The sequence below is a fragment of the Bos indicus x Bos taurus genome, chromosome 22 (assembly GCF_003369695.1).
Source record: "Bos indicus x Bos taurus breed Angus x Brahman F1 hybrid chromosome 22, Bos_hybrid_MaternalHap_v2.0, whole genome shotgun sequence".
Classification (NCBI taxonomy): Eukaryota; Metazoa; Chordata; class Mammalia; order Artiodactyla; family Bovidae; genus Bos; species Bos indicus x Bos taurus.
The window spans coordinates 17436911-17449578 of NC_040097.1; the positions used below are offsets into that span (position 1 = coordinate 17436911).

General features: G+C 37.0%; 1 protein-coding gene across 25 annotated transcripts in view; it reads left to right on the forward strand.

Annotated features, from left to right (window-relative positions):
• SLMAP (sarcolemma associated protein) overlaps nucleotides 1-12668 on the forward strand; it is a 151238-nt gene that overhangs the window by 107708 nt on the left and 30862 nt on the right. For 16 of the 25 annotated variants that reach the window (XM_027523518.1, XM_027523516.1, XM_027523532.1 and 13 more), the window contains one exon: nucleotides 52-114. The exons of the other annotated variants lie outside the window; for them this stretch is intronic. In XM_027523518.1, the coding sequence (XP_027379319.1) occupies nucleotides 52-114 (63 nt within the window). The remainder of the gene's footprint in view (nucleotides 1-51; nucleotides 115-12668) is intronic. 25 annotated transcript variants of the gene reach the window in all.

The window sequence follows — 12668 nt, forward strand, 5'->3', positions numbered from 1 at the left end:
CAAAAACAGCAACAAAGACTATATCCTTAAAGGTGTTTCTTTCTTTATTAGAGCACTTGCTTTCAAAGAGTGGCGGGGACTGCACTTTTATTCATCAGTTCATAGAATGCCAAAGTGAGTACAGAGTATTTTTCACATTGATTTTAATTAAGTCAGGGGTCTAAATTGAAAAGTGAGAGGAAAAACGAAGATCTCCATGTGTTTGTTGTGGTAGAAGTGCACAAAGGCCGTCTTCAGACAGCAGTGATTCTTTACATACTGTTTCTGTTTCTCTCTTGTGAGAAAAGTGTTTCTCTTACATTTGCTTTCACAGGTGGAGGTGAGCATTTCATGTTCCTCACAAAAAAAAAAAGATGAAGTTTCAACCTTTTTAATTGAAAATCATTATTGAGTAGTGAATAAAACAGAATGTCAAGGAACTAAATGTCTGGCTGCTTAAGAGACAATAATAACGTTCACCTGTTTTACTGAAGTTCTACTTCTATCGCAGTTTCGGATTTTGAGTTCTCAGACAAATTTCTTAAACGATTAAATGATGTCACAAAAATAGTGATTTCGTTTGGGCATTAGGATAGCAAGAGCTTTCTAAGAGAAGTAGTAATAGATTGTCCTTCAGTGTGCCACCTACTGCCTACCCTGGAGAAGTTGTACAAGGCTAATTTTAATAATATTTTAAAGATAGACTGGTTGGCTTTTGAGGTGATCTATACCTCTGCTGAATTCTGAACAAAAGAATTGTGAAATCCCTCTTACTTGAAAATCATGTGACTGCTTAAATCTGTAACAATCACAAAGTTGTCTTATTCTCTTAGTTCCTTAGTAACAATTAAAGGTCACTATGTGTAGTAAAAATTTATTGATAAAATTTATACTTTCCCCTATCAGACACACACTTTGTCAGACTCTTTTTTTTCTTTCTGTTTGCTCTCTCTCTTTGAAAGGAGTGGTTTTCCAAATATTTCTGAATTCAGTTGATGGGTGTGCATGCATGTATGGTTACTCTCCCACCCTCTGTTCCCACATCGCCAATCTGAAGAGCATTCATGGATTGTAAGAGTCACACCTGGTAATTATAGCAGGCACAAATTCAACAGATCAAATATTACACTCCTTAGAGTTGCTTTAAGGAAACCTGAAATTTCATTGAATTGTTTTAGAAGAACTGTTTGTCCATTGAATATTGAATGTAAGCTTAATACTACTTTAAGCCAGATTTTTAATAAATATGGTGTATTTCTTTGTTCTTTAACAGTTTTTTCATGAAGCGAAGATTAGTGCATCTTTTTGTTACCTTCTGATTACTAACTCTCACTTTTATAGGCAGTTGACACAAGGATTTGGGCAAAATAATTGGTACCCACTGAAACCAACTAAAAGTAGAATATATGATCTAAAATATAAATCTTTAGGAAGATTTTATACTTAATTTTGTTACATGTGACCATTTAAAAATATTTTTATTTTCAACTTTTGGGATTCATATTTGAACCTAAAGAAATAAGAGCAGAGAATTATCAAAATAATGTTTACTAAGGTACAGTTGGCAAAAATAATTTAAAGTATTATTATAAAATGTGTAAAATGTATAGCTTTAGTTTTAACACAGAGTAGTGTTTGTTTTAAATAAAGAAAAAGATGTTTGGATATTTTTTATTGAGTCATAGTTATGGAGATAAACATTCAGAGATTGAACAGAAGTTATATAAATTCTGGATTACAGCTATCCCTTCCAGGGGGATATCAGCCAATAAGGTTATGTTTACAAGGACTATGTAATGGCATGGGAAAATGCTAAATGTGGTAGGTACATAGAGGGGAAAATGAAAATATAAAACCCTGTTTTGTGGACAAAGAATGAACCAAAGAACAGAAAAAATAAAATGCAAGCATTCCTAGACATTTGAACCCACTGAGTTCTTAAATATAAGAAGTTTGGGTTGTGAGTTCAGCTAGTTAGGGGTATAGCATGTTATCTGAATCCATTTGGTTTCTGAGTTTCCGTGGCAAGTAGCAAGAATTTGATTAATGAGAAGGCCCATTGTACCTCAGATTTTCCAAATCTGTTTGGCTCCTTAAATTTGGATAGCTGGAGCTGGCATAGTAAGGGTCACCTCTGGTTTGATTTGTTCTCATTTCCATTATGTTTTGACATTTTTATTGTTTGATGACAAGATGCCATTGTAGAAATTATTGTGCCATAATAAGTATTATAGCAAGCAAAGCAAATTCAGCAAAAATCTTACTGAAGTGAACTTGTGAAACAATTTTGTATGATTTTTTTTACAAGCACACATAACCTTTTTTGCCATTATTTTCTTTAATAGGCATCTTGAACTGATTTATAGTCTTGAACAAGAAGCATTTATTCTGTGAGCAGTAATACTTTATCTTCTTGTTTCCAGTCTTTTAAAAAATGAATATTAAGAACCTGGCTTTCATTATTTACTGTGTTTGTATCCTGTAAATTCACTTGATGTTTTAAAAATTAGAAAGCAAATAGTGTACTTTTGTAGGGGTTATCTTGCCTATTTTAAACATATTGACAGGTTTTTTTCAGTTTATGTGTATGACTCCATAAGAGAACAGTTTGATTGTTGGTTCTCTCTGTTTATAAGGTGATTTTGAGGAAATTAAATGAGTCAAAACACACTTCGATTTGTTTTCCTTTTATGGTAAAACAGACTGTGCTCCTTTTAATTCTCTTGTAGGAGAAAAGCTTTTAATCTCCAGCACAGAGATTGGATTTTGAACAGATTTAAATATAACCTTTTGCATAATTCCAGAACTGTGAAGTAAAATTTCAGTATAAAAATACATCATACAAAATCTAGGATAAGTAACGTTAGTAAAACTTGCTATTAAAGTTCTAGCAAAGTGTCTTCTTTAGAGATTCAGGCATGAAGTTTGGTTTAAGCAGAACTCCACATTGCATGTTCCCTGCAAATTTTAGTCACTCAAGGTTTACCATATAAACTTGTATGAATACATAGAGACCTCTTTGTGCTTGCCAAACATGCTCTCTGGGTTAAAAATTGTGTTCTGTCTCAGTCTGTGTAATACACATCCTGTGAATTCTGCTGCTTGATTAACTTGTGTGCTTAGTGAAAGGATGAAAGGCGAAAGGTAAGCTAAGGATGTAGAGACCCGCCATCAGCTGGTGGGCATGAAGTGAAAACAGCCTTCTCTGGCCTGCTGCCCGCCTATGTGATTTCTCTTGCTACTGTTTGTCACAGCAGCTGGAAGCCAGAGAAACTTTGCTGAGATCTGCTTTATGGAGACAAACTACCCCTTCCCCACAAAGACATCTCCGTTTTGATGATGGAGTTAGAAGTCCCATGACATAAGCCTCATGTCTTTGTATTCTAACAGAATACTTTCTATATGACTTAGTTGTTTTTCTTTTTTCTTTCTTCTTTTTATTTTTTTGCCATGCCTCTTGGCATGTGAAGTTTTAGTTCCCCAACCAGAGATCAAACCTGCGACCCCTACATTGGAAGCATGGTCTTACCACTATACTGAAAGAGAAGTCCCAATAGTTTTTACTATCGTTAGGCAAAAGTCTTATTCTCTTAATATTTCATAGTTTATTTCTACTTGTTTATTTCCTAATTTAAAAAGTTTTTTTATTTCCCTCCTTGCCTCCCATCCCATTTTGACATTGCAGTCACAATCTGTGTATGATTTTCTCATTCCATCCTCCTTTCTCTTAGGGCTTTGCTTTGACTCAGAAATTGCCTTATTTGGAGTAATGCTTTGAATCTCTGATGCTCATGTGATTGTTTACTTTTCATCACTCTATGATATCAGCCTCTCTGAACAATTTCAGGCTTATTCTGATTGGATATTGTACTTGAAACAGTTTTAAAGTTTCTCTAAGCCAAAGCAGTTTATTTATGACAAAGAATAGAAAACGCTTTGTGTGGTTCCCTGCTCTTATTAGTTAATGTTCCCATTACAGGAAAGTCTTGAGTTTAAACTAGCTCATTTTTTATTTCTTTGTTCTCAGAGAAGTTGTTCAACTTAAGATATATTGGAAGGTTTTTATTCGTTGTTTACTTGTACCAACCATTTCCCCAGTCAGCTAGCTTTCCAATATTTCTGCCAGATTTTTTCTCAATATAAGTGCACAGAAGATAGTCTTAAATTCATGCCAGTAATGTTTTAATACATAGAATGTTCCTTTAAAAAAAAAAATCTGTTTCTGTATTCTTGAAATTGGTTCATTTAATTTTAAATCTATCCTTGAATTCCAATCTTGTTTCCTCTTTTTTTCTTTATTCTTAGGTTTTAAGACAAATAGCTTTTGGAACTGTTTTTATAGAAAAGCAGACTATCTTCTACAGTGGGACTTGCTTCAAGTAATTTTTGCTGCAGAAAGTAATAACCTTGTGAAAGTCTGTATTATTAAAATTTGCAACCTCTCAGAATCAGTCTTTGCAGTAATAATAAAGCATTCTTTCTACTATGTGAGCTGCTGTTCTCTGAAGGGAAACAAATTATCAGCTTGTTGTTGAATGCTATTTGTTAATTTTTACTTTCTGTCTTTTAAAAAAAATATTTATTTATTTGGCTGCCTTGGGTCTTAGTTGTGGCGGGCAAGCTCAGTAGTTGTTCCATGTGGGCTCTGGAGCACATGGGTTTTAGCTGCTCCATGTGGGATCTCAATTCCCTGACCAGGGATCAAACACGAGTCCCATGTATTGCAAGGTGGATTCTTAACCATTGGACCACCAGAGAAGTCCCCTGGTTATATCTTGATGTTAATTCTAATCTCAGTTCCTAAGCTGTATTTACCTTTAATGACCTTCTAGGTAACTTTAGCTCATTTTTATTTGTGATGTTTAGAGTTGGATCAAAGGAACGTTTATGTATTCTGATTTGATCCCTCATTGGCAGTATGACTGTGGGTGGTATGATCTTTTCAAACCTCAGTTTCCTCTTTTATAAAATGGGATGGTAGCACCTATTTCATAGGATTATGAGAAATGAGACCATATTTACTAAGTGCTCTAAGTAATGCCTGATATGCAGAAATACATGTTACCTAGAAGGTAGAAAACTTTCTAGGGAGCATAAGGCAGGGTTTAGAAGATCATTGTCAGTGGGACCTTTCATGTTGAAAGCTTCATTTTACTCTCATTTTCAAGATAGTGAAAGCTAATTGATGTAGCTTTATTGTTCCTGTTAACGTAATAGGTTTCTGACAATCTAGTATTGTCTAACTGTTAAATTACCAGTATACATACTGTTTAAAAGATTTGGTCCAAGCACATTATTTTGATGCCCTAGTCATAACATTATTTTTTTATAATGAAACCTAACTTTGAGATTTAGAAATATTCTCCAAGTTGGCATTTATTCTTCTACTTTTCTGTTTAAGGTCCCTAGGGAACTGACACCCATATCTGATTGTCAGTGCTGTTTGAGTTTATCTTCTGCTTTCAGTTGGTTGTAGCTGTCATGTGAGGAAAATGGCTCTTGAAGAACTAGGCACAACTGTGCTCCTGTTAAGCTTCTTTTGTTTGCATTGTTTCTCATTTTCATTCTGTGCCACATAGTAATATAGATGCTATGTCATATATTTTTATCAGCCAAGAAATAAATTTGGTTCTGTTCTATTCAGTCTTTGACAATATTTGATGGTTTTTTTACAATTTTATCATGTTTTTTGATTATACAAAGTGCTTTGGTGGTGGTTCTCAAATGTTGTCAAACTTATTAAAACCATCAGTTCTACTTCTTGGTAGGTTCTCTGCAGAAAGGCATGTGTATATGGATCAGGTACAGATTCAAGAATGTTCACAGCAGCATTATTCACAGTAGTTCAGAACTGGGGAAAAAACCCAAAAGATTTTCAGTGTTCAAATAGGTAAAAAAAAAAAACACTGAGAAATATAGGATGAACAAAGTTCAAAAGCACTAAAATTATATTATTTAGTCACACATATTTGAGTAGTATGACTATAAAGAAATGTGAGAAATTAGGTACCATAAAAGTCGGGATGGTGCTTACCTTTATGGGATTGGAAAAGCAAATGTGGAAGGCTTTGAGGGTGGTGATTAGGTTCCGTTTCTTAATTTGGGCTGTAGTCATTCAGATGTTTTCTCTTTAAAAGAAAAAAAAGACTTTATTCGCCTGTCCATTGTGCTTTATGCACCTTCCTGGATGCTATGTTTTATACTAAATATGGTTTAAAATAGGGAAAAAATGAATAATTACCTCTCTAAAGTAACACTCAAAAAGAGGGAGTTTATTTTAAAAAAAGAACATCTTTATCTTTCAGTTGTGCCAAGGGAAGTAGTTCTTTCAAGACCTGCGGTTATCATTACAAGGAAGTTCTGTTTTGCCTCTGAGGGGTCTCTGACTTGGAGTAATCCTAAAAAGTTGAAGTCTCCACCCCAAGTTTGAGAACTAGTAGTCAGAAACCTTTCTGAAAACAATAATCTTTTCCTTAATATTTTAATTGCAGAGCACTAATGATTCACTGGATTTGATTATATAATCTTAAATAATTTCAGTAGTGATAAGAGCAGCAGGTAATTATTATTTAGCACTTAATGTTCAAAATTTCTTAATGTATTTAATCCTTAGTTTTTTAGAATGAAGAAAATATTCAAATAATTTTTCCAAGTTTGATCTCTTTAAAAATAAACACGTAATTTATTCATCCAGCAAGTATTATTAAGCCTCTTACTATGTGTTTGCTGCTCCTGCTGCTAAGTCGCTTCAGTCGTGTCCTACTCTGTGCAACCCCATAGACGGCAGCCCACCAGGCTCCGCCATCCCTGGGATTCTCCAGGCAAGAACACTGGAGTGGGTTGCCATTTCCTTCTCCAGTGCATGAGAGTGAAAAGTGAAAGTGAAGTCGCTCAGTCGTGTCTGACTCTTAGCGACCCCATGGACTGCAGCCTACCAGGTTTCTCCGTCCATGGGATTCTCCAGGCAAGAGTACTGGAGTGGGGTGCCACTGCCTTCTCCCTACTGTGTGTTTACCTGGCATTATTTTAGCTTTGTGGTGTATAGAAATGAACAAGACACAGCTAGCTTTGCCTTCATGGAATTTACATTGTCTTGAGAAAAAAAAATTAATAGACTAATAATATGTCAAGTAGTGATAAGCCCATTGAAGAAAAAAATGGAAGATTATAAGGCAGTGAAAGTGAAAGTCACTAGTTGTGTCCAACTCTTTGCAACCCCATGGACTATATAGTCCATGGAATTCTCCAGGCCAGAATACTGGAGTGGGTAGCCTTTCCCTTCTCCAGGGGATCTTCCCAACCCAGGAATCGAACTCAGGTCTTCCACATTGCAGGCGGATTCTTTACCAGCTGAGCTACAAAGGAAGCCAAAGAATACTGGGTTGGGTAGCCTGTCCCTTCTCCAGGGGATCTTTCTGACCCAGGAATTGAACCAGGGTCTCCTGCATTGCAGACAGATTGTTTACCAACTAAGCTATCAAGGCAGTTCAGTTCAGTTCAGTCATTCAGTTGTGTCCGATTCTTTGTGACCGCCATGGACTGCAGCACGCCAGGTTTCCCTGTCCATCACTTAAATCCCAGAGCCTACTCAAACTTATGTCCATTGAGTCGGTGATGCCATCCAACCATCTCATCCTCGGTCGTTGCCTTCTCCTCCCACCTTCAATCTTTCCCATCATCAGGGTCTTTTCAAATGAGTCAGTTCTTCGCATCAGGTAGTCTAAGTATTAGCATTTCAGCATCAGTCCTTCCAATGAATATTCAGGACTGATTTCCTTTAGGATGGGCTGGTTGGATCTCCTTGCAGTCCAAGGGACTCTCAAGAGTCTTCTCCAACACCACAGTTCAAAAGCATCATTCTTTGGCGCTCAGCTTTCTTTATAGTCCAACCATTACATCCATTCTTGACTATTGGAAAAACCATAGCTTTGGCTAGACGGACCTTTGTTGGCAAAGTAATATCTCTGCTTTTTAATATGCTGTCTAGGTTGGTCATAGCTTTTCTTCTAAAGAGCAAGTGTCTTTTAATTTCATGGCTGCAATCACCATCTGCAGTAATTTTGGAGACCCCCAAAATAAAATCTGTTATGTTTCCATTATTTCCCCATCTATTTGCCATGAAGTGATGGGACCAGATGCCATGATCTTAATTTTCTGAATGTTGAGTTTTAAGCCAACTTTTCCACTCTCCCCTTTCACTTTCATCAAGAGTTTCTGCCATAAGGGTAGTGTCATCTGCATATCTGAGGTTATTGATATTTCTCCCCGCAATCTTGATTCCAGCTTCTGCTTCATCCAGCCCAGCATTTTTCATGAGGTACTCTGCATTTAAGTTAAATAAGCAGGGTGACAATATACAGCCTTATAGATGTACTCCTTTCCCGATTTGGAACCAGTCTGTTGTTGCATGTCCAGTTCTAACTGTTGCTTCTTGACCTACATACTGATTTCTCAGGAGGCAGGTCAGGTGGTTTGATACTCCCATCTCTTTAAGAATTTTCCACCATTTGTTGTGATTCACATAGTCAAAGACTTTGGCATAGTCAGTAAAGCAGAAGTAGATATCTTTCTGGAACTCTTCTACCTATCAGGGCAGCATGTGGGATTTGAACATATTTGGGATTAAGCTGAGTGAGTTGTACATGTGTCTGGGGAAAGAGTGTGTGAGATGGAGAAAAACCACATGAAAACCCAAGGCAAGCCTAAAGGAGTTTTAAAACAATAAAAATGCCTTGAAGAAATAAACAAAAGGACAGATAGTATTTTAGACTCTGCATGTTAAAGGGTCTCTTTTATAAGTACCAACTCTGCCATTGTGGTGGAAACCAGCCATGGACAATATGTAAATGAATGAACCTGACCATATTCCTATAAAACTTGGTTTACCAAGCAGGCAACAAGCTGAATTTGGCCCTGTGGGGCTGTAGTTGGCTTACAGACCTTGTAGATCGTGGTAGGGACTTAAGATTTTGTTTTAAGGATGATAGAGTTTTGAGCAATAAATTACCCCTAATGTGTGTTTATAATTTTTTGAAGAAGGTGGTACTTCAGTCTTCAACATCCTAGAGAAAGATTGAAGTGGCTTTTAGAACCTGTGTTCATTCTGTTTCATTATTTGCTGTATTAATATAACAAGCATTTGTAGAACCTGTATTATGTGACACAATTGTGTTGAGAAATTATTAATAAGATACCTTGCTGCTTTCACTAGACCTAAAAGATTTATCTTGGTAATCCATGAAAAGTACCTGGCACTGTATCTGATGTATAGTATTTGAAGTAATGAGTATATTCTTCAAAGAGTTTATAGTATGATGGTAAAAATGGACATAAATAAATATATGCAGTATAGCTTAATAGAGACACTCATGAAGAGCTATGGAATGGGAGAGGAGAGATACCAGATTCATCCCAGATAAAGGAAGAGAAGACAAATTCAGTTTTGTGGGATGAGATAAGCTCCTGTGAGATTTCTGGGTGAAGATGTTTGAGAAGTAATTAGGCATCAGGGTTCTGGAAGAAGAGAGCGAGAATGAGACTAGGCCTCAATATGTAGAAATTATTCAAGTATAGCAGGTAGTTAATGCTATTAAAATTTTTTTGAGCTCTCAGAGACTAATTTCTTTTTTCCTGCTTGGTAGAACTATAAAAATTTGTACTCTGCTTTCCCCCAGTGCAGGCAGTGCTGCATTGGAAAGCTTCGTACAAGCCTCTCTCTTACCAGTGCGATGTGCAGAAGAGAGGTTGTGGCGTCAAAGGGCCTACACTTTCAGCATTGGGATAGTTCCTGCCAAATTGCCCTCTAAACAAAACAATCATACTGACTTACACTTCCCCTGACAGGACAGAAAGCTACTCATTTACCCACCCCCTCTCAGTCAGTACTGAAATTCAGTATATTGCCAGCCTGATGGGCAAATAATGCCGTAGTATTGTGTTAGTGGGTAGACCATGGATTTCTCAGGTTTACTAGACATTTGCATTTCTTGGCCTGTGAGTTCTGTGTTCCTGTTCTTTGCCCTTCTTTCCCCTGTGTTATTTGACTTTCTGTTGTTCGTTTTTGGAAGGTGTCATGTCCTTGTTTGCCTTCTTCACTGGCCCTTTCCTCATTCCTTGCTTTGTTTTTTGCTATGAGTGCCTTCTGACATACTGTTTACTTCTTTATTGCCTGCCCTCCCAGCACCATTAGAATAAGAACCAGGAGGGCAGGGATTTTGTCATTTGTTCATTCTAATGTTTCCAACACCTGGGACAGTGTCTGGCACATAATAGGCACCCCCTAGTTAATGGTTCGATGAATGAATGATTAATAATCTTTATCTGTTATTTGTTTTTCAAATATTTTCCCGTGTTTGCTTCCTCTTTAGCTTTGTTTATGGTGAGTTTGATCATGTAGAAAAATTTAACTTACATCAGATCATACCTATTAGTTTTTTCACACATGACTTTTGAAGTCTACAGTTTGCCTACCCCCTTTTTACCCCTTTGTTCCCTTCATTCACTTCTCCCACCTCCCACTCCCCACCTCTGGCAACCACCAGTCTGTTCTCTGTATCTATGAACTTGTATGTTTGTTTGTTTTAAATTCTACATATGAGAGAGATCATATGGTATTTGTCTTTCCCTGTGTGACTTTTCTTAGCCCTGTGTTAGCACTTAGTGTGCACTTAGCACTTAGTGTTAGCACTTAGCACTGTGCTCTTGAGGTCCATCCGTGTTGTCACAAATGGCAAGACTTCATTCTCTTTTATGGCAGAATGATTCTCCATTATATATACATGTCCATTCATCTGTGGGTGCCTTACCTTGGCTGTTGTAAACAATGCTACAGTGAATGAGGGTGTGCATTATTTTTCTTCCAGTTAGTGTTTTTGTTTTCTTCAAGTAAATACCTAGAAGTGGAATTGCTAGATCATATAGTAGTTCTATTTTGAATATTTTGAAGAATCTCCATACTGTTTTTCATAGTGGCTGCATCAGTGTACATTTCCACCAACAATGTGCAAGGGTTCCCTTTCCTCCACATTCTTATTATTTCTTGTCTTTTTGATGATAGCCGTTTTAACAGATGTGAAATGATTTTATCGTATGGGTTTGGTTTGCATTTCCCTGATGATTAGTGATATTAAGCATCTTTCCATGTGCCTATTGCATTGCCTTTCGCTAAGTTGTGTCTGACTCTTGTGACCCCATGGACTGTAGCTTGCCAGGCTCCTCTGTCCATGGGATTCTCCAGGTAAAGAGTATTGGAGTGGGTTGTCATTTCCTTCTCCAGGGATCTTCCCAACCCAGGAATTGAACCTAGGTCTCCTGAATTGCAGGCAGATTCTTTACCAACTGAGCTACGAGGGAAGACTTCATGTACCTATAGGCCATCTGTATATCTTCTTTGGAAAAATCTCTGTTCAAATATTCTGTCCATTTTTAATGAAATTCTTTTTTGCTTTTTGACTTGTTCATACATATTTAGATCATAATCAGAAGAAAATAAAGTCAATGAAAGCCTGAGAAAAAAGGAATGAGCAAGCACATACAAGAAGTAGGAATGAGTCGTATCCTAGAAGCCAAATGAAAAGAGTTTTAAAAAGGAGGCAGTAAACTTTTGATTAAGTATGATGAATGGGTCCATTCATAGTAAAAGAAAGAAGACATAAAACACAAGAACAGAGAGAATGAGAGTAGAAACTTACTTTAGAAACATAAAACAGACATTAGAGGTAGAGATTTTGAGGTTAGAGATTTTAGAGGATGGAAAGAAAATTCTTAATGAGTATGAAGTTTTCTTTTGAGGTGATTAAGGTATTTTGGAACCAGATAAAGCTGGTGGTTCCATACTGTAGTGAATATACTAAATGCCACTTTATTGTTCACTTTAAAATTGATACACTATGTGCATTTAATCCCAGTTTTTTTTTTAGAAAAGACCATATACTGAGGCTCATGAAATTTAAGAACACCAGGGATAAAAGATTCTGAAAATTGTCAAGGAGAAACAAAGGATCTCATACTGTATTATTAATCATAATAAACTAAATAATAATATAGTGATAAATAAACCCTGAAATCATAACAGCTTCATTCACCATTTACTTTTTTTTCTGCTGTGTCACAGGCTTGTGGGATCTTAATTCCCCAACCAGAAGTTGAACCCAGGGCACGGCAGGGACAGCCCAGAGTCCTAACCTCTAGGCCACCAAAGTGAAAGTAGAAGTGTTAGTTGTTCAGTCCTTTCAGACTCTTCGCGACCCCAGGGACTGTAGCCCACCAGGCTTCTCTGTCCATGGAATTCTCCAAGCAAGAATACTGGAGTGGGTTGCCATTCTCGTCTCCATGGGTCTTCCCCACCCAGGAATCGAACCTAGTCTTCTGCAGTGTGGGCAGATTTTTTACCATTTGAGCCACCCATAAGCCACCAGGGACCTCACAGATAGTTCCTTTTCATTTATGCTACATGTCCATGGTGAGGGAGAATATTCTGTTCCATATTGTTACTCAGGAATGGAGATTAATCTGAACACTTTGTTTCTAGAATGGGAAAGGAACAAGTGTAGAAAAGTCTTGCTCTCTTTTAAATGCTTCCGCCTTGGCTAGAACCAGTCACATGGACCTTCTTCAGTTAGGGACTTGCAATGTGCAGTCTTCTCAGGTGCCCAGAAAGGTTAGGCAAACCAGGCACTGCTGAGCACAGA